The following is a 26,311-nucleotide window of genomic DNA, read 5'->3' as shown; positions in this document are numbered from 1 at the left end:
AATTAGTCCTGGGGGGCCGTTATCCCACTCCGAGTTTAACAGGTAAAATGAGATAATGAATTACTTCAGGGTCTGGATGGACGTTTAACACAACCATCCAACGGCAGCAAGGTGACCACAACGGCAGCAAGGCGACCACAACACCCTCGCCTGTTACTGTGAGCACCTCCTCCTGGACGCAGCTCTTCTGACAAGTCAAGCGCTTGTTTTCAGAGCACTTTACTTGAACAAGTAGGCTGGTGGGAAGCTGCTCTTCACAATAATGCTGGCCCTGCTTGGTGATTGGGAATTGCTATAGAGCAGCGGAGAGAGGACCCCCATTCAGTTTAGTGATTACCGATTGCAATCTTGCCAGGTTATGAAAGATCTCTGTCTCTTTTCCTGCTGTGTAACTGTAATAGGCCTATTCAGTTCATTCAGGGCTTCAGAGGTTAAGAGCTAACAAACTATCTTATAAAATGACTGTTGGTATCTTACAATGATCTCAATTGCTGGGAATTAGCTCACTGTCCACTGAACAAAGCAGCAGCAATAAACAGGCACTTGGTTGAACAGTCAGGCTTTATAGAAACACCTATTAGAAATTCGAAGGAAAGCGAGTGCGTTTCTGTTCTAGGAATGCCTGCTTTGTGCTGCCTGGCACAGGCTGTTTGTCTCCAGTTCGGGCTCTTGGGAATTAGCAGTTCTGTTTTGACAGAGTGGTTTTACCACTGCTGAAAGACACCTGCTACAGCCATGGCCAATATAAAGACCCTGCAAATCCACCTTTTTATTTTATTTTTTTATTGAGGCATCTCTTGTAGACATACATTTACAAATGCATTCATTATGTACATTACAAACAAATACAAAAAAAACCCACCCCTGTTCATTTTTTTTTTTACATACACTGAAAACGTACAGCAAAGTTATCAAAACCAAAACAAGAACATTACAGGTAAATGCGTTCTGTAAAGTGCGTGCGTGTGTGCGTGCGTGCGTGTGTCAATTCTTCGGTGCGACTGTATTAATACATGCGCTGACGTATTCTCCTGCTTGAAGCGGTGTTTCGGACCAATGGGAAATTGAATATGACACCTCTGTCAGGCTTTAGTTGAAGCTGGCACTTGAATGGAAACATTGGCTTTGGATGACTGAAACGGAAAAGGGGATTCTGTTCCTTATTTACGCGTTAATATGTAATAACCATGTGCGCTTATTTAATTTTGATTAATTAATGATGTGTCCTCCCCACTCTCAAGGAGGGATTAATTAATTAAAAAAACATAACAACTAAACAAAAGCAGACCGAGTGCGAGTATTAAAGCCGTGCCACCAATGACCTCTACACAACCCACTAATGAATTACGAGCTCCCTGGACTGCAAGCTGTGTGCACGGTGCCGTATTTCTCATTTACCAGAGATAGCAAGAATAGCACTAAATAACGAACAGAAAAACCAGCCCCGGGGTCCTTTGACGCTGGAAACGGTTGCTTTTGTTTTTGAAACTCACCTGAAGAAAACAAAACGTTTCACAGTAATTATATTGTATAAACGAAACCATTCAATTGCTACTGACACAACACAGGGAGCTAGCTTTAACTTATTTAGATGTGTTGACTTTTGTCTTTTGTCAATAACAGTGCTTAGCGTAGCATACAAACAGTACTGTTTTTTTGTGTAAATTTTCGGAATCACTGAGTTAAACTACAAAATAATTATAATCCCTTGCTTCCAATGGATTAACAGTAACTGGCAGGATTTTTTCTTCTTTACAATATTTTTCAGGAATTGTATCAAAGCAGTTTTCAGTAACTCTTGCGTTTCCTTCATAGGTACCTCCATCACAAGCCCTTCGTCATGACAACGGTACGCTTCCAATAGTAACCTTACATTAACACTGGCGCTTTTAAACCAGGACATGGCATCTATAACGTGTACAAGGTGCAAAAAGTACATACAGCATATGAGAGGCTATGCAGTCAGACACTTTCGTTTTAATACATTCGATTGTATTTTTTTTTTGCTGGGTTCGGGAGAGCCGTCCGATAAAGGAGATCCTTAGAGGTGAACCCATCTCCGGAGGAGTCTTCACAAAGCCAGGTTAGTTTACAACCCAGACAGCAGCTTGGCCAAGGGCAGCTCCCGCTCCCCTAGCAAGGTGTCCCTCTTGAGGCTGGTGCCCTTGTTGACCACCTTCAGCTTGAGGGAGAGGTTCTTGATCTGCACGGAGGGCACCCCGTCGAAGAAGAAGTCCTCGTTGAAGACGGGGTTGCGGCTGTTCTTGATGATAGTGCTCCTCTGCTTCTGCAGCTTGCCAGGGTTCAGGTAGAGGGCCACGCAGCAGTTGATGCTCTTGATGTCGAAATGCTTATCGTAGAGGTCCTCTGCGGCGATCACCCTGATCCGCAGCCGGGCGCTGCCGGCGTCGTACTCGGCGTACAGCCGGGCGCTGCCGCCCTTGTGGAGGTTCACTGTGTGCTCCTTGTGGAGTCGCTCTTGGCAGTGCTGAAGGTCCGAGCTGCTCGTGCCTCCTCCGGCGGACAGAGGGGTCAGGCAGCGTACCCTCCGCGGCACGTTGGGGCTGGTGTCCGTGGAGCTGCACTCGTCCGTGGACAGCGAGCTGTGGCGGGCGAAGGGGTGCTTGGCCTTCGCCACCTTGGACTGGGCCTCGTGGGAGAAGATCTTGAGCAGGGAGGCGGAACGGGAGAGGAGAGGGGAGTTGAAGGGGGACGACTCCGCGGAGGAGCAGGTGTCGCTCTCCCCGCCGCTGAAGTAGCGGTACGGGTTGACCAGGGAGATGTTAAAGTCAGGGGGGTTGAGGTGGTTGCTCTCACCGTTCACTTTGGCGGTGGATTTCTTCCGAGTTGAGCTGGGGGACTGCACCGGGCTGGTGTGGTCGCTGTGGAAGAGGGACTCTTTCCTCCGGGTGTGGGGGCTCTCCACGAGGGTGGCAAAGCCATAGGAGGTCTGGGTCTTGGGGATGTAAGGGAAGGACATGGCTGTTTGAGACTGGGGGTCTGCGTTGGTGTTGGGGTCACCTGAGTCGCTGTCCACCAGCTCGTCCGCGCTCTCGATCTGGATGATGTGTCTGTTGGCGGCTCTCAGAAGGTTCTTGGTTTCGCCGGCCAGCTTGCTCATGAGCCGCGGGCTGCTCGGGGGCTTCTTGGTGCTCACGTTCTGCTCGGAGCTGGAGGGCTTCAGGTTGGATTTGGGCTTGACGTCCGGGACCTCTGGCTCAGTAGGGATGCAGGTCAGCTTGGGAGGGATGAAGAAGTCAGGGATCTTGTCCGGGGTCAGGACGTTGCTGTACGCGGGAGCCTTGCCTTGCTTATCTCCAGACCCACCCTGCCGGAGAATGTTCTCCTCCACAGACCCCCGGATCTTCTCCAGCATCCACATGATTTGAGTTTCGTTCGTAGTGACTTAGCAGATTTCCTTTCAAAGAGAAAACGCAGCTGTTAATTTCCTTTGTTTTTTAGTTTTTGCTCTTATGATGCAACTTGTTTACAAAGGTGTACCATCATATGCACATAAAACCAAGATTTAAAACCTCAGCAAATGTTTATAGAGGCCAAATGTGATACCTGATCTACAGTCTGGACCAATTGTCCATTACAAAAGTTAACCATGGTCAATTTGCAAGGTAGTTTTGTAGTTTCTCCATGCATTTTCCAAGGCCATACGTTGCATTTACCAAAGCTAACTCTGAGATTCGTTTTTTAATGTGCTTTACCATACCTCTCTTGGGCTTACCAGTTTGATAAGGGGTATTGAACCATTCAGAACATACAATATTAAATATTATTAAAACTCTGTCTTCAGCAACAAGTGTGCAGTGAAACAGTATTGTTGTGCCATCCAGCTGCCTGCTCTGTGCTAAAAGGCTTGTGAAAGTCGATGAAACGGCTCTGATTCGTGTAAATCTTGTGAATCTCAATCCCTGCTGGGTAGCACTGCTATCTGCCGGTCAGAGAGGGACTCAACTTCAGTCAACAGACGGGTCTTTATGGCAAGATAAAACAATGAGGCAGAGCAGACCTCCCCCCGCAGCTCATTAGAGGTAATTGAATGTCTCGCCTTACCCGTTTATCGAGTGCTTGTTCACTGGATATTCAAGTGTGGTCAAAATAGAAAAGGGGAATCAGTAAATAGATGACTGCTTGCTATGAAATTTATGATATTTTGTACTGCTGATAGATATTTAATAATAAAGTATATAATATATTAATATAATATAGATATATATATATATATATCATAGAAATCCCTGCTCTATAACATTGCAAATAGATTTCACATGGCTGTCACATTATATATATAATATATATATATATATATATATATATATATATATATATATATATATATATATATATATATATATATATAATTCAGGAGTACAGGAGTTGCATGTCTTGGCTCTACTATACACATTATGAAATGCTGCATACATGAATGTTCATCAAACATTTTTAAGACATGTTGTATATGTTCAACTTATTAAAATAAAATTGAGAGAGACAGTGATGTGAGTGTGTACAGAGATAGTGAGAGAAAGAGAGAGAGAGAGAGAGAGACAGAGAGAGAGAGAGATCTGTGTGTGTGTGTGTGTGTGTGTATGTATGTGTGTGTGTAAATAATTATCTTACATAATTACCTTAGAAAACAATTAGAAAAGTCCCCTAGGAGAAATCACTTTTTTTTTTTCAGAGAGGGCTTATCCATGCATCACCAACACAGATGAGTCGACATGCATTTTGTGTTCTTAAAATAACTTAATTGATGTCCAAATTAACATTCCCAGTCAACTGTGTCTTCATTGTCATGTTTACAATAGAAACCATGCATATACTAACAGTATTATAAGACCTGCAGACAATGTATTAATTTTGAGTTTTCCTTTTATCCTCTGTATGAAGCTACGTCAGTTTTATTGTCTGTATTTTAATGACATATTTTAATTCTTAGGGGGTATTCAGTATTCCATTTTAATTACAACAACACTTCAGCTCATGATATTATACCGTGTATAAATGTGAAAATTATCAATAATATTGCTAGTCAAGACAACAGTTTTGAGTGGAGTTCTCTTTCCTATACTGCTAGAGCTCTCTGCAGTGTGGAGAGTGGAGTTCTCTTTCCTATACTGCTAGAGCGCTCTGCAGTGTGGAGAGTGGAGTTCTCTTTCCTATACTGCTAGAGCGCTCTGCAGTGTGGAGAGTGGAGTTCTCTTTCCTATACTGCTAGAGCGCTCTGCAGTGTGGAGAGTGGAGTTCTCTTTCCTATACTGCTAGAGCGCTCTGCAGTGTGGAGAGTGGAGTTCTCTTTCCTATACTGCTAGAGCGCTCTGCAGTGTGGAGAGTGGAGTTCTCTTTCCTATACTGCTAGAGCGCTCTGCAGTGTGGAGAGTGGAGTTCTCTTTCCTATACTGCTAGAGCGCTCTGCAGTGTGGAGAGTGGAGTTCTCTTTCCTATACTGCTAGAGCGCTCTGCAGTGTGGAGAGTGGAGTTCTCTTTCCTATACTGCTAGAGCGCTCTGCAGTGTGGAGAGTGGAGTTCTCTTTCCTATACTGCTAGAGCGCTCTGCAGTGTGGAGAGTGGAGTTCTCTTTCCTATACTGCTAGAGCGCTCTGCAGTGTGGAGAGTGGAGTTCTCTTTCCTATACTGCTAGAGCGCTCTGCAGTGTTGAGGGTGGAGTTCTCTTTCCTATACTGCTAGAGCGCTCTGCAGTGTGGAGTGGAGTTCTCTTTCCTATACTGCTAGAGCGCTCTGCAGTGTGGAGAGTGGAGTTCTCTTTCCTATACTGCTAGAGCGCTCTGCAGTGTTGAGTGGAGTTCTCTTTCCTATACTGCTAGAGCGCTCTGCAGTGTGGAGAGTGGAGTTCTCTTTCCTATACTGCTAGAGCGCTCTGCAGTGTGGAGAGTGGAGTTCTCTTTCCTATACTGCTAGAGCGCTCTGCAGTGTGGAGAGTGGAGTTCTCTTTCCTATACTGCTAGAGCGCTCTGCAGTGTTGAGAGTGGAGTTCTCTTTCCTATACTGCTAGAGCGCTCTGCAGTGTGGAGAGTGGAGTTCTCTTTCCTATACTGCTAGAGCGCTCTGCAGTGTGGAGAGTGGAGTTCTCTTTCCTATACTGCTAGAGCGCTCTGCAGTGTGGAGAGTGGAGTTCTCTTTCCTATACTGCTAGAGCGCTCTGCAGTGTGGAGAGTGGAGTTCTCTTTCCTATACTGCTAGAGCGCTCTGCAGTGTGGAGAGTGGAGTTCTCTTTCCTATACTGCTAGAGCGCTCTGCAGTGTGGAGAGTGGAGTTCTCTTTCCTATACTGCTAGAGCGCTCTGCAGTGTTGAGAGGGGAGTTCTCTTTCCATTACTGCTAGAGCGCTCTGCAGTGTTGAGGTGGAGTTCTCTTTCCTATACTGCTAGAGCGCTCTGCAGTGTGGAGAGTGGAGTTCTCTTTCTTAAACTGCTAGAGCGCTCTGCAGTTATGACACCTAGCTTCATAAAGAATTATTATTGTACTGTAAATATTAATATTTAAAATAACTACTTAAGGTATACCTGTCAATTTCCAGGAAAGCAATGATTATTTAGAATATATTACAATATTATAATAACAATATTATTATATGTAGCACTCAATAACCACTACAAAGTTAACTCAGTGTTATATATTCATAAAAAAGAGATATTATCCACAACAATGTATACATTCTTCCACATATAATCTCCAGTTGATCCCGATCTTGTATCATTTTGAATTTGTATGTTATACAAAGCATTGGAATACATTGCAATATACTTTACCAGGACATGCATTTAAAAAAAAAGATATCGCTCCTTTTATTATTAAAACAAGCTAATCATAACAAAAAGACAACTTAACTATATGAATACGATGTGCACTTCAAACCTGCCCCCTGTGCTGTTGCTGTATATGAGGCTGCAATGCAGGATTCATCCCCTTTAGAAGGGCTTCAGAAATGCAGAGATGTCACTGCTGTACTTACTGTAGAGCAGCTTGCTAGCTTTAGGGTTCAGGCAGTTGGGATCAGGTGTCCACGCACTCCTAGGCTGTGAGAACTGCTTGACAGACTGACACTCCAGCACCTGCAGCACCTTTATATAGACACACAACTACCCCTGTCTGTTAAAACCAGCCAATGGCAGGCTGCTTCTCCACAGATACCGTATTCCTCCTAATAGTCTGTCTTGCTCTCGCTGGGGCATGCTTTGCAAAGCTGGATGGCTTGTGCTTTCTTTCATTGTTATGGTGTGGTTTGGTTGTGTTGATCAGGGAGATGGCGATGCAGACTCAGTGGGAGCGAGGATTCACAAACAGCACTGGTTTCTGGTGCTTTGAGCTTGGCTCTGGTGCTGATCATTTTGAAGACTGTTGCTCAGATTAGCTGTGGTGTACTGTGCAGTAAATATCCTGCAGGTGTGGGAAATTAAAGAAACAGGTATTGTCAGAAGAATCGTCAAATATTTGATTTCCAAAAACCTGACAATTTCTCAATGTTTTTAACTGTCAATGGAAATCATTTAACGTTTTCTGTGCTGTATATTTTAATAAGGGTCATGTGAACAAACACTTCAGAGACAAACCGCCTTATTTCTCATTAATCAGGAGAGTTAATATTTACTGTTCTAAAAAAACAAATCTTCATTGAATTATGTGAGCGATACAAAGTTTACCTGATGTGTTCTAAATGACATTCCAAGAACTGTCAAATGCATGCCGGGTGAGGCCCAAATGCTTTTCTAATCTATCAAACACTAAACATACAAAGTGCGGTTTTGCACTTCTCACAGGATTTTTCCATCCCTTAATCTCTGATTTGACCTGCCATTGGTTTCCACGGAAACCTAGCTGGAGCTATGGCAACAAATCAAATCTTCCCATGTATAGTTTTATCAAGCACAGAAGCTGTCTGGGAGACCCCACTCCAAGGGGGCGGTTCTTTCAGAACAGTCAAGCTGAGAGTTCTTTGTGACATCACAAAGCAGTCACCTGTGCAGGTCTGCGTACTTAAGGCAGATGAACATGGGGCTGATTGGATGGGACAACCTTGACACGCCCCCTTTGCATCCTCACCCTTGTGTGTCTGGGTTCATCCTGCAGTGACAGCTCCTTCTTGCTGGATGAGAACATGACGCTGCTTTCCCCGTGGCTGATCAGTCGTTAGAAGTGTGCAGTTATTAATAGAAAAAGCTTTTTGGAAAATGACGATGCAGTACAAAAACAATTTGTGGAACACAAATATTTGAATTAGACAAGGGGGTGTGGGTGGTGGGGGGAGACACACACACACATATATATATATATATATATATATATATATATATATATATATATATATATATATATATATATATATATGTGTGTGTGAGTGTGTGAGTGTGTGTGTGGCATTAGCCCAAAGGTATGTGTTTATAGCAGCACACAACACAGAACTGCACGATTTCTTATCTTGGAAGATTTGTCTTGCATGAGTGGACCCAAGAGAGAATATTTCCTGTAACTACCTGTCAGCGGGTAGGCATGGCAACCTCACACAAGAGAAGCGGCAGACACGCCAATGCAGGACTGAGTAAAGTTTACACTCCGGGATCTCAGCAAAGCTTTTCTGGATCACATGGGGGCACATTTACCTGGAAATGGGCAGCGCTGTGATTGACGTTCCTGGCTAGTGAACACAGCGTCATAAATCTCACACTTGCATGCGCCAGGCAGGTCAGGGAAGAGCAGCTTTGAAAACAACACATGTAGCAAAACACGAACACTCGTGTCAGAGTGTGAAAGAAAGAGAAAGAAAGAAAGAAAGAAGGAAAGAAAGAAAGAAAGAAAGAGTCAGCCCCAAGTCAATAAATTGATCAATACCCCATATCTACAACAATCCTGGAAACCGTTTGAAACAAACGCAGTGAAAAACAAGATGCCAATCATTAAACTACAGCGACAGGCTGCACCGTGAGCCCTCAACACGACTTCTGCTTTGGCTTGTCAAATAAACTAGAAGCAAAAACACGACCAGCTGCCGGCTGATGTCTCGGTAAAGCGCACTGCTGTGTCCGGGAGCCGCGCCCTCGGCGTGTGGATTACAACATCATTCGAGTCATTAGGGTTAATACAGTATATTGAACTCATAAAATAAAAATAAATACTTTTCTTCTTTCCCAGCTCTTAATGCGGATCCTGAAATCGTGTCATATGTTGTCTTAGTAACATTAAAAAGCCATTAGAAATGTTGTGATGGGCACTCAGATCTAATTAGCGACGCGTTCCGCGCTATAGCGCGCTGCTTTGATGGGAGAAATGGAGTGTTTATAAATATTTTATTTAAAGGCAGCTACAAATAAATAACATAAAATAAAAAGCACAGTGAAAGCAGGGCACTGTGCAGCCCGGAGAGCGAATATAAAGCGCTGCCAGCATGGCAAACCCTGCTAAGCTCTTGTCAGCTCGCACACTATAATGCAGGGGGGAGAGTGTAAAAGGCAGACTTGTATTTATTTGTGTTCCTAATGTGTTTGATTTCAACGAGGCTGGGATGCTTTATTGTTCGGTAGGAATTTATTCTACTGTCCGGGAGCAGCGCTCTCCTAAAAACCATAAAGAATTTAGAGGGACAAAAATAAACAAAGTCCTGTCCTCTATGCTGCTTTGATCTTCAGTCTAGACTACAGCTGCTGCGTGCGGTTTTTAGAAATGTTATTCATTTATTTAAAACACTTTTCTCCGGAAAAAAAAAAAAAAAAAACATCAAGAAAAAAAAACAAAAAAAAAAGATTGGATTAATTTTGAAGAGCCGAGAATGAAACCAACTCACGTCACAGGACTTTGTGACGTAAGAGAAAGGAAGGCTCTTACATTCTCTTAACAGCATCCCTCTGCTCTGTGCTTATGGTGTAGAGAGTAAGAGAAAGGAAGGCTCTTATATTCTCTGAACAGCCCCCCTCTGCTCTGTGCTGATGAAGCAGAGAAAGTAAGAGAGAGGAAGGCTCTTATATATCTCATCCGGCGTGAGGACAGCTGGGAAAAAACCCTGATATTGATGTGACAGCCATGTGAAATCTCTTTGCAATGTATAGAGCAGGCCACTCTAATTGCATGTGTTATACATATATATATATATATATATATATATATATATATATATATATATATATATATATATATATATATATATATATATAATATGTGTGTGAGATCAGAAATCGCACGTACTCGCTTTGCTAAACGACGTTAAGAAGGATATTATAAATACGATGCAGTACTGCACTGTTCATCTGCATTGCATTTGAAGACTCGGCATGGACCTCGTTCCCCACCGCGGCTTCATTTTTACAACGCGGATCAGTAGCTGATCCCACACCGCCACCTACTGGCCAACAGCAGCACTGCAACTCTGACAAGGTTGATTTTAGTTTTTTTTTTTTTTTTTTTTTTTTTGCACTGCATCTTCAAGCACTCTGAAATCACTGTTCACATTAGCGTGCTTACAAGCGGACAAAGGGTTAACCAAGTCACACAACACCGATGAAGAAGCCAGATGCTTATTCCTACTCTCTTTACATACCAGGAAAGGATCCGAAAATCCTTGAAGTTGCATAGGGTAGGGAGGGATTGAATTGCTTTCCTCCTTAATAAAACAAACAACCCAGCCTGTTTTTGTTATTGCCAAGAAAACACAGCGATGGAAAAATCTTACCTTTTTTATTTTTAAAAGCACAGCCCTCGTCCCCAATGGGAAGGGCAGACCGTTTGGTCTGTAAGAAACAGAACTGGGGTTCGTGAGGAAAGGCAACCCTTTAATCTTGGGTATCCCCAGTAAATAGAGAAACACTCACACCCAGGCTGGAACTCGGACAGAACCAGTTTCACAGCCAGCCTGTAATCCACTGGGTGATGTTTTCATGTGTGTTGGTTAACATCTCACAAACACCCTGCAAGACTGAAAGAGTGTTTTCAATGATTGTCTTATCTTATATACAGTAGATTAGTGTGACTCAGAGGTCTGGCTCACTCTGAAAGACAAGAGAACTGCCCCAGGGCATCACAGCACACCTGGGGCACTCTGCAGGATGGGTCCAGTAGAAAGTTTTGAAGACTTGCTCAGACATAGCCCGTCTTCTGTCTCTCTGACTAAGAAAGTTCAGAAAGATAATGATTTTTTTTTAATTTATTTTTTTATTGTTTTTAAATAGCTTTACAAACAAATAAGAAAATACACACGCGCACACACACACACAGAAGTGATTATAAAAACAGGACTGGGGTAAATAATAATAATAAAAAAAAAAAAACTATTTCAATTCCTTCTAAAAAGGAATGGGTACTGGAAATTCATTTTAATAAGGAAATGAAACTGAAAATAAATGTATGAAACTGACCCCCAAACCTGCAGATACATGTAAACATGCAAGTTTAAGAAAGAGGTCAGAGCTCTGCCTGCCACTTACATGTACGCGACGTTTATACATTTAAAAAAAACAAAAAAACAAAAAAACCACACGTTGTTCATCCTGAGAATCATATAAACCCTCACAGCAGATCAGTACTTGCAGCTGGATACACTGGTCATGGTATTGAAAACAAAACATATATATAAATCATAGCATGATACAGCTTAGCAAGTCCTAATACCAAACACCCCTAAAAAGTGATTGAAGTGAAAAAAACACACCCCTTTAAATAAACTGGGGGCACTGAATTGTGTTGCCAGCTCTCTGATTTTAAATACAGTTATTGTGTGTTTTGTCCATATGTTTATTACAAAAAAAAAAAAAAAAAAAAGCAGCACCCAATGCTGTGAACCAGCACAGTGCACTCACAACTTTACAATACACACACAACCACGCTAGCCCCAGCACATTCAAAAAGTATTCAAAAAGTCTTCATACAACCGTGACAAGCAGCAGCTTACTGGAAAGAGCTGCTCTCTAGATCCGAGTCACACGCACAGGAAAAAAGGATTTCTATGGTTTGTTTTTTCTCTTTACAATTTACTGTAATGGAACATGGGCCCAACAGTGAATACTCCAAATTCGTGAATAGCAAAATAAAAACAAGGGAGCACTGTGTTCGTAAGATTTATAAAAACACGTTTAGTTTAGCAATTACATGTCCATGTTCTGTGAGGGAGGTACAGTTCAATGCTCAAGAAACCTAACCTATATTATTATTATTATTATTATTATTATTATTATTATTAATACAATTCTTCCAGATAGCAGCTTGACAACACATCCTGCAGGATTCGCACGTGATATTTCTCAAGCTGACCAATAGTTCACCAATGCAGTTCTGTTCGGTACGCTGGACCAGGCTCACTCACACAGAGAGAGAGACCACCATGAACTTCACGTAGGTTATGAAGTCAAACCTGATTTTAAAAGAGGTGAACACCTGAACAGGTGAGCCATGCACCTTAGAGTGAACTCTGATGAACCTGCATGTTAAATGATGATAATAATAATAATAATAATAATAATAATAATAATACAGTCCCCAAGCACGTCATTTCCACAGACAGCAACAGGGTTCAATTCAAACAGCCTTCAAGTGTTGAAGGGTTTAGAAAGTCAAGCTGTGTTTGAACTATGAGCTGGTGTCCGCTCCTCCCGAGTGAAAGTACAGCAAGCAGGAGGTAGCGTTTGGGTTTTGTGTTTCAAGGGGCAGGGTCACCATGAGCCCCTGGGGGGTCAACAACCTGAATGAATGTTATAGCTACCCTTAACTTTCTCTCTATTGATAGTTATGAAGGAGGAGCACAGAACTCTACTGGATTATAAAGTGAGCTCGTTTGCAGTCATTACAGGATTATCCCAGAGGTTCAGCAGACCTTCAACACCAGGGCACAGATGTTAGGCTATTAGCTGCTCCCAACACACATGGCCTCATTATTAGAATAATAATTATTATTATGAGATGTTAGTTACTTGTACCGAGGTCAGTTATTTGCTAAAAACCAGGAAATTATTTGAGGAATTCTTAATGTAACTGTTTTCACTGCAAGTGAAGCAAATCTAACTGTGTTCAGGGCAGGAGGGGAGAGAAGAACAAAGAAATACGAAGGATGATTTCTCAGAGAAGTAAACATGATCCCCCTTTCACACACACCCAAGCACGCAACTTCTAATAGTCACTTATTTACAAAAGAAGAAGTCAGACAGGTTCAACTGGAAAAAGCCAGGTCGTCAAATCCCAAAATGTACCCCACTGCACCCAGACCAAGCTCCGAAGGGCATGAGGGTTATTCCATCTCCGTACCCCCAAAATCCACGCACAAAAACTATTTAAACAGAAACCGAACTCAAGACAGCACCCCCATATAAAAGCTTACAGTCTGAAGGATAAAAAAGGTGAAGCCCCACGTACCACTCAGTATTTAGTGGCTTTGCTGTGGACCACCTAGCAATTAAACGGGCTGAATGTGTGGCAGCTATCGCCAGACTCCCACGACGATGCGAAGAGAGCACTGCAGCAACGAAAAAAGAAATCTCACATCATTTATAAAAAGGACGTTTCACAGCCTTGGGTCACCCAGGCACGAGCTTAAAGCAACTTAAAAGAACCGACAAAGGAGGAGCGGGGAGGAGGTGAAAAAAAATCAACTAAATAATAAAACTGGTTTGCGTTTTGAAATCCAAATTTGTCGTTTCCTTTTAAAATAAAAAAAAAAAAAAAAAAAAAAAAGAAGTTGCTTTTTTTTGCACACGAGTCTGTCCATTTCAGTTCATTCTTTATTCTAAGCGCGTCCGGCATCACGACTCCTCCGTTCCAGAGTCGTCCTCCACATAGCAGCAGTCCTCCTCGTCCTCGTCCATCTCGTCGTCGTAATAGTCGTCGTAGAAGAGATCCGAGCCCTCGTCCAGCGCTGGCGCCTTCGTCTGCACGCAGTACTCTGCCAGCGTGGTGGGGACCTTCACCCCGTCACGCTCTGCCTCCGCCTTCGTCGCCAGGACCTGCTTCCTGAATAAAACACACACAGGTGGGGGTTACAGGGGGGGATTCACTCACGTGATCGTGCTCGGGGCGCGCGTGACGGGCGCACGCTCAAGACCCCGCTGCGCGTTCCTTCTTACCTGATAATTTCCGCGTATTCCCGGTCCTTCCCCTTGCTGTCCCTCCACTTCCTGTACATGACGGAGGCGTCCACGTTGGCCGGGGAGAAGGTGTTGGGCTCGTTGAGGAGGGAGATCACGCTGAGCAGGATGGTCCTGGCAGGAGGCAGGAAGAACTGAAGTTAGCAGAGCGCCGGCCGGAGTGTGACAGAGCAGCTTCCAGCGTGAAAGCAGACAAGCCCAACGTGGAAAAGCAGCCTTGCTCTTTTACTGGAGTTTGAGTGCATGGCTTATTGAGGTGGGGGCATTGCACAGAGAAACACCTGCAGGGTTACTAGTATGATCCAAGATTTAAACGCCTCACTGCCAGTCCCTTACTGTTTCTGAATACCCCTCCCTTACATGGTAACGTTGTTAATGCAAGATTAAGTATAAGGATAGTACTTAGTTAACTCCTCCCCTCCCCCCGCAGCTATAACTCAAAGCAAAGGACCAGAAAACAAGCACACAGCAGCAATGAGACATGAATGGACTTGCAATGAACTCCACTGCAACGAGGCAAGCCAAGGAAATGAGTTTTAAAAACCCTTGCTTATAACCACCGCCCCCCTCCTCCCCTTTTTTATGCACACTGACAAACACCACTGAGTCTATTTTTATTTAGCACTGTTGCCGTGCCAACAGTATTTCAGCAGAGTCTGCAAGCAAGTGACATGCCAGTCAACACCAGGGGGTTAGACTGGACTCCCGCGCCGAGCACCGAGCATGCTGCAGCCCCCCCCTTACCTGACGTTCTGGGTGGGGTTCCACCTCTCCGAAGCCAGCTCTCCGCTCTGAGGGTCGTCCACAGGGGGGTGGAGGATGGAGATGCACACGTCGCCGTTCTGAACACAAAAGGAAGGAAGAGTGAAAATAAAAAAAACACCTCAAAATATACAGAACAAATCCTATTAAATGCACCAGGTCTTGATTAGTGCCCTCCTTGCCAGTCACGATCTCCCATTGTGCTGCATCCTGCTGGCAGCTCAGAGGAAAACGATCAGGGGCCGATCTCTCGACAGCCAGGTTTGACCTGCATTCTGCCATCATGAATCACTACACACTATTCTATAACTTCACCTCAACGCAGTAAACCAACCCATTACAGCAACAGATATACCCAGGGATGGAAAGACTCCCCCCACTGTGCCATTCCCTGACAACGACCCCCACAGTGCCGAACAGTCACTCCCCAACAAAGCCAGTCTCACCTCATAGATGTTGGGATGCCACATCTTGGTCAGGAATCTGAAAGCTGGTGGAGAGTAGGGGTAGTCAACGGGGAATTTAATACGAGCCTACAGTAAAAAAAAAAAAAACACACAATTCACAATCAAAGAATTAAAGCAAGTCGCTTTAGAACCAGAGCCACGTTTCTACATAGCTTTACAAGGGATGGAAATCAGACTCCCATTGCATAGCAGCTTCATCCACTGCAAACCCAGCCCTGAAGCTACAGGACCACCCCAGGCGTGAAGGCAGAGGAAACGAGTCCTCCTTGCCTGAACACAACAAAACGAACAGCGAGAAAAACAGACAGAAAGAGAGAGAGAAAGCCACTCACTGGGAGTACCTGGGGTTTCCATTTCTGATTCCACAGAAACATAGTGGAACAAAGCTGGTGAAAAACTGCACCTACGAAAGCTAACCACAGACCTGCGTTACTACATACTGCACAGAGGTACAGCAGCTCTCAGGAAATGCTTTTGCACAGCAGGGTGCTGCCCTGGAGAATGAGTCACGGCATCAAACCGTAGAGATTTCCTGGTAACACCGAACAGGATATACTGTATAGTTCCTCATTTGCACCTATGATCTGTTATTTAATCAACGTAATGGTCAATAACCAAGGATAAATACAGCATTCCAGGAATCACGTTTCACTAACACAGCAGAGCACCAAGTCTGGCCGCTCCTGATTAAAAAAATGTAATATTTTCACACCTAACACTGGCTAAGTTAAGTCAGTTGCCTCTTACTATCCAGCAGCAAAAAAAAATGAAGGACTTATTTACTTGCACAGAAATAAATAACCGTGGACAGATGATCCTGCGATTTCAGAAGGGAATATCAGTACCAGGGCTACTGAAAGGAGAGGGAAAAGGGTTAAACAATTCCCTCCAGTTTTGCAAGAGAGAAAAAGCTTAAAGGAAGAGTGGTTTGGGATCATAAGGTCCTTTTTTTAATTTCTTGCAAGAAAAACTAGGCAAGTTCATGCTGTAGCATTTACCAAAATGTTACCAGGCAGACTACAAGGAATAAATCAACAGCAATATTAAAGACAGCTCCTTCCTTCCGTTTCTCTCACTTTGCAGACCGGCAGGCGCACCCCAGTCAGTCATCAGAGCGCTGAGCTTCCTGCCTGTCCAGCAAATCAAACTGCGCTCGCCAGGCTCTGCAGACCCTGACCTGGAGGGAGTGCTCCGAAATCCTGCTGATCTGCAGCAACACCGAGCAGGTTTAACTGAGACAATCCATCAAGCAGGGCTTTCCAACCCAACCCCTCCAGCTCCTGCTTGAGAAGGGCAAGCCGGCAATTACCTTCACTGCCTGATTAATACATTCTGCTGGAGACAGTGCAGGGGTGGGGGGTGCGTTAGACAGGTTTGAGAAGCACCCCAGTGAGATTCCATGCAACCTTCCATTCGGGTCTCTTACGGCAAAAGGAATTCACGTGCTAGTATATCCAAGATCTGTATGGAAACCGAGTGAAACTGAATCTGTGCCCAAACTGCCAGGCACAATCACAACTGTTGAAACCTAGTCGACACGCTCCGAGAAGGAATGCGCTGTGAGGTCACACCTCCAACAGCAAAGCTTTCGGCTTCACAAGAGATTGCTGGTGTAGCAAAGACATGACTGTACAGAACACACCTACATAGATATCCCTGCTGAATGAAGACACTGCCACTTCTCCGCTTGCTGGCCTAGCTACCAGATATGATTCCGTACTGCAGTTTTGAAGACACGACATCAGCAATTGAATGTAAGGTGTCAGATTAACAATTCTCTGCTGTCCAGTCTCAGTGTATGGCAGGTCAACTCACAGTGTCGGGTCTGTGATGTTAAAAGAAACAACCAGGAATCCGTTATGCAGACAAAAAGTCTAACCCGAAGGTCATTAGGGCTAATAAATTATAACGGAATGTGCAAGAGACCTCTTTCACCTCCCCCCTCCCCCCGTTATGGAAGACAACAGCCAGCATTGGAGTCAGGTTTTAAGCCACTGCTAAAGAGATATGGGCCCCTAAATTCACTCATGCTCATTTGATGGTTTCTGTTAGAACAGCTTTAGTGCATTCTAGTTACCAAATGCAAGGGAATTCCAGTTCAGGAGATGGCTTTATATTATCGCCTCGCGACACATCACGAATTCCACATCAGAGGCACAGAAAAAACAAGACCTCAGAACGATGGTGTTTTGTTTTTTTTAAGTGTAACCTCTCTTTGGAAAGCCTATACATCCAATAGGAAGCATCGACAATGTGACTACTACAGATTATACTGACGACCAATTCATCCATTGCAGTGGTACTGTAGCCAGACTTACCCAACTCGTGCTCAAACGTACAGTCCTGGCATTTAGTGTTCTTGGGAAGGCATATTGAATTCCCGGGGCATTCCTCAAAACTGGGAAGATCCCAGGAAAACAGGGGCAGGTGGACAACAAGGAAAAACCTGAGCATACATACCATTGTTCATACCAGTTACGGATCACCTTTGTCCATTCCTGGGGCAATTTATAATACTGCCTACAGCAATGAGGTCCTTCCAAGGAAACCTCAAAACTACAAAGAAAAAGAACTTGCATTCTGTCCACATTGAAGTAACTCTGAAGCTATGTGCGGTCTACAAGGAAGGCAATTTGCATAGAGGCTGGTGCAGGCAGTAAACAGATCTTACTGGTTCGCATTACTGGTTAAATGGGTTTTGTTTTGGCAATCATGTCAATTGCAAAAGTACTTTTTTTTTTTTTTTTTTTAAATACATCTTACAATTTACACACATGGGGAAAGCGCCTGTGTTTTATCCCTGCTTACAGACCTTTTGTTTTCAATATCACGATTCCCATTGTTTGTTCCTCGTTTCAAACCAAAGAGCTCCCTTTGCAAACTCAGTGACATGATTAAATAAATGATAGGTTTTGTTTTGTTGTTGGGGCGCCTGCAGTGGTATATTTTAGCTTGGAGAAACGGCTCAGCATATTCCCTGGTGTCGATTATTCCCTTTGAAATTGCAACTTATTTGGACTGCAGGCTTACGAGCAAAGGCAAAAAGAGAGAGAGAGACAGAGAGAGAGAGAGAGAGAGAGAGAGAGAGAGAGAGAGAGAGAGAGAGAGAGAGAGAGAGAGAGAGACAGAGAGACAGAGAGAGAGAGAGAGAGAGAGAGAGAGAGAGAGAGAGAGAGACAGAGACAGAGAGAGACAGAGACACAGAGAGAGAGACAGAGAGACGTGTCACTCTTTGTTCCCTCATAACGCAGTAGGGTGAGGGAACAAAGCCTGACACACACACTATATATTCTACTGCTTCCGTTTTTTGTGGGGTGGTAAAGCCGGAAGTTAAAAAATAAAAACAAAACACGTTTCGTTTTATGCGGACAGAAGACGACAAAGAGAAGGAGTTACTGCGGAAATGAAAAACACCAAGTACTTCACAGTACAACGCCTTGGTCACAATCAATCAATCTCATTTTTAATTAAACCTTTTGTTCGCATACCAAAATACACACACACACACACTATATATATATATATATAATATTATATATTATATATATATATATATATATATAATATACTAAATGATTTATATAACGGCACTGAATATTATTATTATTACTATTTACCTTAAAATACCCGCCCTCGTAGTGAGTGTTTGGGGGTCCGAAGATTGCCACTTCCCAGTTGTATAAATCCGCTTCGTCCACTAAAGTGATCCTGAAGCCCTCGACTGGCTCTTCCTGCAGATTCTTCATCTCCAACATGAGGGTCTTCTGAGAGCCGGCCCCGGACTGTCCGCGGTGAGCCATCCGACTGCCCCGGTGATTATCACTGCTATTCACCTTTAACGATTAACACCAACACGGCGGTGCGCCTACAGACAATGAGAGAAACCAAACACACACACACAAAAAACATATAATCTACACGGAACAGGAACAGACGACACAAATAAGAGTACTTCAAAAATTAAAAACAAATCGGATTCGCACTCGGACGGGTCGTACCCTTTTCAGATCCACCAGATTTCTAAATAAATGCAATGAAACGCAACAAAGGGGGAGAAAAAAAAAAAAACTATATCAATTCTGCCGAAGCGCACAGCGGAAAGCATCGAGAGTGACTGCGCCCGTCGCCTCTTCCCCCAGTTTGCATGCACAGCTGATCGGTGCGGCCGCTGCAAGACTCCCAGGCAACAAGCACAAGGGCTGCTCTGGGAACTGGAGTTTCAACCCACGCCGACTCTCAGCAGCCACTCTGTTCAAAACCAAGAGAGGAGACTTACGCGGAGGAAAGCCATCCTAAAGAAACTCGGGTAGGACTCGTTTAAATGTTTGGCTCTGGCTCTGTTTAAAGTATTTTATAAAAACAATTTATCCGCTTTTAAAACTTTTTTTTTTTTTTTTTTTTCCTTTTGGTCAGACTACACTCCCCACACTGCTTTGCGGCAATCCCTCATGACGTACGAGGGCGGTCATTTGCTGCGTCGTTGCAGAGTGGCAGCAGGCACGACGATTGCGAGTCGCGGGGTGTAAACGAGGTTTCGGGGTTGCACACCGATGAGACAGAGGCTAACTCGCTTTTAAATTATGTGTTTTCCAAATGATAACTCACACGTGCACTTTTTTTTTTTCTTTTATTCCATCGTAGATTTCGCACAGGTTCTTTTCAAGTTTGTATTTTTTGTAAATGTTTTAGGTCACGCAGCCTGGGTTTGGGGTTTGGGGTTTGGGGTTTGGGGCTGTGAAGTGTTCTATTGTTGTCATTTATTTGCTCTCCTTTTTTTCGACGTGAACAGTTAGCATTCTCTACACCGTGCCTGCCTCACCGTCCCTGTCTCTGACCTATACTTCCAGATAGTGTAGGGGCGCCTCTCCATGACTCAGTGAAACCGCTGCTCTCTTCTCTGCAAGAAGGGGGTTGGGGGTGTATCACAGCATTACTTGTTTTTCTTTTTGTCTCAGCCCTTTCCTGCATGGCGACCTCATCTCGGAAGGTGTTCTAGAAGTCTTCTCTCGCTTCTTTTTTTTTTTGTTGCAACATCAGCCCTTCCGAGGAGTTTGTTAGGGAGCAGGCTGATGCAATATTCTTTTAAAGATAGGACAGAGGCTGAGACTTTCGGTTTTATTAGTTGTCTGGTTCGCACCGTGACGTGCAGAATCGTACAGCGCTGATTTATTCACATCATTGTTTTAAACTTGTCTAAATATAGTTGACTTATATTTACATCAGCAAAATAATACAAAAATGTTTAATAAATAACAACCATAAAAAAACAAAACATTATATAATTTAAAAGGCTTCCAAACGCTGAAGTGCAAGTTTAAATCTTTGCTGTAACATGTGTTTCTTTCAAAACTGCACATCTGGGACCCAGGCAAAAGATAACGGACATGAAAAAACAGATTGCTATAGGGATGGAAATAAGACTCCTATTGCAGAGCAGCTTCACACCCATTCCAGGTTTTAATTAGCCACAGTGTAGAGATAACAAACTCATGTGCGCCGTGTTAAAAACCAGGAATGGATCCTCACACTGCTACGCAATGGGGGTTTCCCTCTCTGGGTTGCTGGACTCATTCTGTGATCTTCCAGCACCTTAGCAGGGATTCAGGAGACCAGCTTCACCCTGCTGATGATCAGAGCCGAGGCCTCCTCAATGAACTCCTCCTGGCTCATGAGCGTGCTGGGCGTGCCGCTGGCCAGGGTCTGCGCTCGGTCCATGGCCTGGGCTAGCCTGCCGGGGGTCAGCTTGGCGCTGGCCTCCAGGTACCTGGCCGGGTGGGAGCAGCCCGTCGTCTCCAGGGCGTCCCGCAGGGAGCCCAGCACAGCCCGGCACAGGCTCCTGTCGGACTGGGACACGGTCTCGAACAGCGAGCGGGATTTCCGCACGAAGTCCGCGAACACGAAGCAGGCAAGCACGCCGTGGCGGAAGAGGTCGAAGGGCACGGCCTCGTGGTCCTGGCAGCGGAGCTTCTTGATCAGGGGGGCGGAGACGGGCTCGGCCACGCCCCTGTCCCTGCAGACGCGCCGCAGCAGCTCCGTGTACACCCTGCCCTTCAGCCCCGGCTTCCTCTTCCTGTCGTCCCGCGAGAGCAGCGAGAACGCCACGGCCACGTTGTTGTTGAACGCAGATCTGCTGGGAGACACAGACAGAAAGGTTAGCAGATGTTCCTGCCAGCAGGGTTGTTTTTACTGGCATGAGCTTAGGCAGCTGATTCCACTGCTGCCAGCAACGGCACAAAACAGATTCAAAATTGTGAAACTTGTTTATGCCTCTATAAAAAGGTCAGGTACAGTTGTGCTTGAAATGTTGAAATCAAGCAGCTAAATTTAGACCCAGGCACCCACCCTCCCTACCTCCCAATCACTAAAGAGCTTAATCATTGTGCAAACTCGAGAAGAATAAGGACCGTCTCGAGTGACTATTCAATGCAAAGAGTGACACACAGAGGAAACCGGTTCTACATGTTAACAGAGGGGGCTGAGGGGGAATATAATACTAAATAATGCTAATCTTTGTTTGGTGTCTGTATTGGGTCTTATGCTTACACAATCCTAGGGCACTGTTTCAATTTGAATACCATACTCACTGCACCTATCTGTGCTTCATCACACTTCTTAGCGTTTTACCATCAGTACAAAACTACAGTGTATGTGGAAACCCCTGCCATAACAGTGTCAATATACAACCGACATGAGCAAACTGCGCAGCCTAGGACAACAAAGCACCTGTCAACTGAGCCCTACTACTCAGCAAGATCTGCCACCTGAGAATAAAACCCGAGTCCCGGCCAGGGACATGCAGCCTCTATTTATTACGTGTCAGAACTGAATCGTTCAAGCTAAAGCTTCTGAACTGTGTTGGTTTTGTTTAGTCCCACCCCTGTATTGCAGATAAGCTTGGCTGATTAACACTGTTTGTAACCTGTTCCCCAGAGCAGAGATCACACGTAGTGCAGAAGTGAAAGGGTTACAGATCTATCAACCCACAACAGATAAGCAACTGTCCAGTTTGGCACAACAGCCTTGGCTAAAACAGGAGGCCCTTGTTCCTTTCTTAACCCCCCCCCCCCCCCCCCCCCCCCCCCTCCCAGCAGCAGCAGCAGCAGCAGCAGCAGCAGCAGCAGCAGATGGGTTCTGCAGACTTGCAGAAGGTCAGTAAGAAATCGCAAGCTAGCGCACCTGCTCATGCACATGCTTTACCTACAGTGCGGACTGACAGATGGGTTGGCTTTCTTAATCCCCCCCCCCCCCAACTTAAAACAACAGTCCTAACTGTTCTCAAACAAAGACGCACTGCTGGTTTCCACAGAGTCTCTGCACAGGGCTGCTAACGATTCAAACAGGGACCGAATTATGTTTGTGTCTTTATTTCTTTTAGAAAAGCTTGCGGGTCTGCTTGTGAGGTCGCACATAGCACTGGGCTTAAGTTCATGAGGTCGCGGGTTCAACCGCCCCCGACAGCCCAATCAGGGCGCTCACCAGACGGCGGGCTGCAGCCGTTGTTTTTATGAACGAGCCACCATGCCAGGTGTGTAACTGGCAATGTCCGTGTTCCGTCACCACATGCAATTAAACTGTCCTGCTCGTGAAATCAACAGACAGAATTCCACACTGGGGGGGGGGAGGGGGGGTTGTAATGGTTTCTTGAGATGCATCAATTAATCGATTATGGATTGGCGTACCTATATTTAACAGGGATTCATTGCCCTGGTTCCCTATAGCTAGCTTCCCGGTAAGGATGCCAGACAACAGCTCTTTTGTTTGGGTTTTGTTTTGTGAAATGTCAGGATGCTGTCTATGCCTAGGCTATAACATTAACAGGGTTTTCAAGGGGAAACTAGCGCCCTTAACCTCTCCCGCCGTGGGCCCTGCCTGGTTTTGTTACCCTTTTTGTGGTTCACTCACAGCAGCAGCTCCTCCTAAAATTTACATTCTTCCAAGGATTTATCAAGTGCCTTGAGTCTGAAGGGACTCTGTACTGTTGGCTTAGTCCAATTTCCACGCGTAAGTCTAAAAATACTTTGTAGACAGAAAAAATGGAAATGAAAACAACACAACAGTGTAAGGCATTTGATGGAAGCGAATATTAAAGTATGTGTTGCATGTGTCAGGTGCTCACAAAAGCGAGGTGTTTTCTCATGCCGAAGGAGGCAGCGTGCATGCCCTCACCCGTACCTCTGCGAGTGGTGTGCCTGTGTAAGGTGCCACAGTGCTCTGCTGTGTTGCTTTTGCTCCTCGAACTCCTGCAGTGCTTGCTGGTGCTGCTTCTTGTTGCCTCCTTCCACTGCGCATCCCGAATCGCCGTTTTCCAAACTCTGGGCCAGGTTTTGAAAATGCTCCGCCAGGAAACCGATGGGGTCCTCGGACCTGATTTCTAAAAGCTTCAGGAGAGCGCCTCTCAGTACAGCACCGGCGCCCACCTGGGTCAGGAACTCGCTCTCGGTGTCCGGTTTGGAGGATCTCGAATCGGTCGCGCCGCCAACGCCGGGCTGCAGCGAGTTCGCCATTTTTGTTTGGGGCAGCAACGGCGTTCAGTCAATTGTGAATTTGTTTGCCGTCATCTTAACTGTGGGCGCAAACATTGAATGGGATTTGAACGAGAATATGCTATCCTATCACCCGTCATTTTAATTCGGGTGGCCTTTTAAAAACGGCTAAAATCGTAGATATCATCTCCAATTTGATATCGTAATACGTTCGTTGCCACGGTGATTGAGATCAGGTTGCTAAGGACGCTGTCGCTTGACCCCGGATGCCGAATTGAAGAAAGTGACGCCGTGGGACCTGGTGACTCCTCCCACAAACTTCGAGGCGAATACAGCCTGTAATTTTCCACAATAATCAAAGGTACGTGTGGTTTTGTAAATTAAAGTTAACGTTATAGCAGCTGTTTTAATGCACGTAGCTAAATAATAACGCAGGTGCACGCAGTAAACCCCGGTAAAGATGCAAGCGAAGTGCGGAATGAAGTTTTCCGCGTAAGCAAAACAAACCAAACACTAAAGAGCCACGCTAGCACGTTACTGTGATTTAGCGAGGCTTGGAGATTTCGGTGCCATGGTTAGTTTTTCACCTGTCGATGATAAAATCGCAATATTTTATTTATGTTGAAATGCACAGCGCTGCTTTCTGGCTAGTCTATCCGAGCGTTTTACCTTTTTAATGAGAATGTGCGAAGTGGTGTGGCGCTGGTCTGTATAACCTGATGCAGATCTGCATTTTCCTTTTTCAGAATGAGGAGAAGAACGATGGATGTGAAAGTGAAGGACGAAGAGGAGGGTGAATATCCGGTATCGGAGCTGAATGTCATACCAGTAACGCTGGTGGAAATAGCAGACCCAGTCCCTGAGGCTCAGCCGGCAGTCCCAGTAAAGACAGAGAGCGCGGAATTGCCCGTCAGCACGGCAGAAACCGAAGTAACGCTGCAGGCCGCCGAGAGCAAGACTCCCAAGAGGAGAAGGAAAAGGAAGCCGCTGGCTGCCAGCAAGACCGTGTACAGGTGTGACCTCTGCGAGAAGAACATCAAGCATCTGACCAGCTTCCAGGTGAGAGTGAGGATTGCGTGGGGCTTCCTCACCCGGAGCTCAGTTTTTTTTTCATATTTGTGTGTGTGTGTGTGTGTGTGTATTGAGGGGCAGTGAATCGGAGTTCAGATTTAATTTACTACAGGACACAGCCTTGAGTTGATCAGTTTGTGTCTCTTTTAATCAAGTATTTTACAGCACTGTGGAACTGCCCTGGATCGCTTCAACCACCAAGCCATGGTTATCCCAGGAATTAATCCTAAAAATAGACAGTGTGCAATCCAGGTGTAAAGTTTCTTGTAAGATTTTCTTTATAGTGAAGAGAAAACCGGTTTTGTTTTCTTGTGTGGAGGTGGCTCAGCTCTGCTCTTGTTCCCGCAGGATCACCTGAGGATCCACACGGGCGAGCGGCCGTTCACCTGCTCTCAGTGCGGGAAGACCTTCGTGCGGAGCTCGGACCTGATCAAGCACCGGCTGGTCCACTCGGAGCAGAGACCCCACCCCTGCCCCTCCTGCGGCAAGCGCTTCAAACTGCGGGGGGACCTGACCAAACACCAGGCCGTCCACTCCGAGGTCAAGCCCTTCGCCTGCCCCTCCTGCGGCAAGACTTTCAAGCGCGCTGCCTGCCTGGTGAAGCACGAGCGCGTCCACGACCCCGAAAGCCCCTTCAGCTGCCCGGAGTGCGGCCGCGGGTTCAAGTGGGAGGCGTCGCTGACCGAACACCGGCGGATTCACAGCGGGGACCGGCCCTTCGTGTGCGGGGCCGACGGCTGTGCCAGGAGCTTCACCCACTTCTCTACCTACCAGCAGCACAAGCGCGCCCACCTGAACCAGCGACAGTTCAAGTGCGGGACCTGCGAGCGGGGCTTCAACCAACGCTCCAACCTGCTCAAGCACGAGAGAACCCACAGCCAGAAGAGCTAGCGCCAGGGCAGGACTGACTCTCTCTCTGTCTGTCTGTTCGTTTACAGGGTTTAGATAATGAGTGCATCATTTAATAGTCTTATTTCCTTCCCTGTAATAAGTGGGTTCATGGATCGCCTTGTGGGGCGGGGCAGGGAGGACGGGACGGGACACTGGGGTTTCGTGAATTCTTATGGGTGTATTATTTAAATCAATTATACAGAATTCCCCTTGCATCTGATCATGTAAATAACACACCCACAAGAGTTCATGAAACCCCAGTGTGCTGAGATCAGGAGCTGACCACAGGTCCAGCCTAGTCACAAGAGGTATTACTAGACAAAGCGAATCGTGTTGTTAGATTTGAAAACACTGTAAAATGTACCCAAGTTGGAGGTTTTTGGATGTTGGATAGGAGGCAATGCTGTGGATGGTTGTTGGTGCAAAAAAATAAACAAATACTAAATAAAAAAACCAGCACCAGCTGTTCGGAGCAATGAGCCAGCCTATTAAAACAAAGGGTGATTGCTGATGAATTGAAAAGACACACGCACTTACTGTGTGATGAGGAT

At 45.3% G+C, this 26,311-nt stretch overlaps 4 protein-coding genes across 8 annotated transcripts; 1 reads left to right on the top strand and 3 right to left on the bottom strand.

Moving 5' to 3' along the window:
* Nucleotides 1–854: 854 nt before the first annotated feature.
* On the bottom strand, nt 855–7,080 carry LOC121301349 (C2 calcium-dependent domain-containing protein 4C-like). The gene is made up of 2 exons (XM_041230664.1): nt 6,985–7,080; nt 855–3,418 (listed from the first exon to the last, which is right to left on the bottom strand). Exon 2 carries the CDS (start codon nt 3,380–3,382, stop codon nt 2,090–2,092), a length of 1,293 nt encoding a protein of 430 aa, XP_041086598.1. The 5' UTR covers nt 3,383–3,418; nt 6,985–7,080; the 3' UTR covers nt 855–2,089.
* A 4,273-nt stretch (nt 7,081–11,353) lies between these two features.
* LOC121301330 (ubiquitin-conjugating enzyme E2 R1-like) lies at nt 11,354–19,429 on the bottom strand. Of its 2 annotated transcripts, XM_041230613.1 has the most exons (6): nt 19,314–19,429; nt 18,933–19,180; nt 15,295–15,381; nt 14,831–14,928; nt 14,066–14,200; nt 11,354–13,952 (listed from the first exon to the last, which is right to left on the bottom strand). In XM_041230613.1, the coding sequence occupies exons 2-6, from the start codon at nt 19,113–19,115 to the stop codon at nt 13,745–13,747; spliced, it is 711 nt and encodes a 236-aa protein (XP_041086547.1). In that variant the 5' UTR covers nt 19,116–19,180; nt 19,314–19,429; the 3' UTR covers nt 11,354–13,744. The 2 variants fall into 2 exon arrangements, with proteins under 2 accessions (XP_041086547.1, XP_041086546.1); XM_041230612.1 differs by lacking the exon at nt 19,314–19,429 and having other exon boundaries at nt 18,933–19,264.
* Nucleotides 19,430–19,548: 119 nt separating this feature from the next.
* Nucleotides 19,549–26,219, top strand: LOC121301328 (putative zinc finger protein 876). 4 transcript variants are annotated; one of them, XM_041230609.1, is made up of 3 exons: nt 19,549–19,621; nt 24,545–24,857; nt 25,218–26,219. In XM_041230609.1, the coding sequence occupies exons 2-3, from the start codon at nt 24,546–24,548 to the stop codon at nt 25,758–25,760; spliced, it is 855 nt and encodes a 284-aa protein (XP_041086543.1). In that variant the 5' UTR covers nt 19,549–19,621; nt 24,545; the 3' UTR covers nt 25,761–26,219. The 4 variants fall into 4 exon arrangements, with proteins under 4 accessions (XP_041086543.1, XP_041086542.1, XP_041086541.1 ...); XM_041230608.1 differs by lacking the exon at nt 19,549–19,621 and adding an exon at nt 24,071–24,159; XM_041230607.1 differs by lacking the exon at nt 19,549–19,621 and adding an exon at nt 24,185–24,290.
* LOC121301329 (tubulin polyglutamylase complex subunit 1-like) lies at nt 19,628–23,821 on the bottom strand. The gene is made up of 2 exons (XM_041230611.1): nt 23,488–23,821; nt 19,628–21,442 (listed from the first exon to the last, which is right to left on the bottom strand). The coding sequence occupies exons 1-2, from the start codon at nt 23,817–23,819 to the stop codon at nt 20,917–20,919; spliced, it is 858 nt and encodes a 285-aa protein (XP_041086545.1). The 5' UTR covers nt 23,820–23,821; the 3' UTR covers nt 19,628–20,916.
* Nucleotides 26,220–26,311: the final 92 nt, after the last annotated feature.

The sequence above is a fragment of the Polyodon spathula genome, chromosome 27 (assembly GCF_017654505.1).
Source record: "Polyodon spathula isolate WHYD16114869_AA chromosome 27, ASM1765450v1, whole genome shotgun sequence".
In the NCBI taxonomy this organism is placed as follows: Eukaryota; Metazoa; Chordata; class Actinopteri; order Acipenseriformes; family Polyodontidae; genus Polyodon; species Polyodon spathula.
The sequence above is the reverse complement of the archived record's forward strand: the minus strand, read 5'-3'. Positions and strand labels throughout refer to the sequence as shown.

What these genes read in the sequence shown, in the direction of transcription:
- LOC121301330 (XM_041230613.1), bottom strand. Translation starts at nt 19,115, where the DNA reads ATGGCTCACCGCGGACAGTCCGGGGCCGGCTCTCAGAAGACCCTCATG. An exon ending in GGCATCCCAACATCTATGAG is followed by an intron (nt 14,929 to 15,294) that starts GTGAGACTGGCT and finishes TTTTGTGTTCAG; the next exon opens with AACGGCGACGTGTGCATCTC. An exon ending in GAATACGCGGAAATTATCAG is followed by an intron (nt 13,953 to 14,065) that starts GTAAGAAGGAAC and finishes TGTTTTATTCAG; the next exon opens with GAAGCAGGTCCTGGCGACGA.
- LOC121301328 (XM_041230607.1), top strand. Translation starts at nt 24,259, where the DNA reads ATGCAAGCGAAGTGCGGAATGAAGTTTTCCGC. An exon ending in TGCGGAATGAAGTTTTCCGC is followed by an intron (nt 24,291 to 24,544) that starts GTAAGCAAAACA and finishes TTCCTTTTTCAG; the next exon opens with AATGAGGAGAAGAACGATGG. An exon ending in AGCATCTGACCAGCTTCCAG is followed by an intron (nt 24,858 to 25,217) that starts GTGAGAGTGAGG and finishes TTGTTCCCGCAG; the next exon opens with GATCACCTGAGGATCCACAC.
- LOC121301329 (XM_041230611.1), bottom strand. Translation starts at nt 23,819, where the DNA reads ATGGCGAACTCGCTGCAGCCCGGCGTTGGCGGCGCGACCGATTCGAGA. An exon ending in CAGGCACACCACTCGCAGAG is followed by an intron (nt 21,443 to 23,487) that starts GTACGGGTGAGG and finishes GTCTCCCAGCAG; the next exon opens with ATCTGCGTTCAACAACAACG.
- LOC121301349 (XM_041230664.1), bottom strand. Translation starts at nt 3,382, where the DNA reads ATGTGGATGCTGGAGAAGATCCGGGGGTCTGTGGAGGAGAACATTCTC.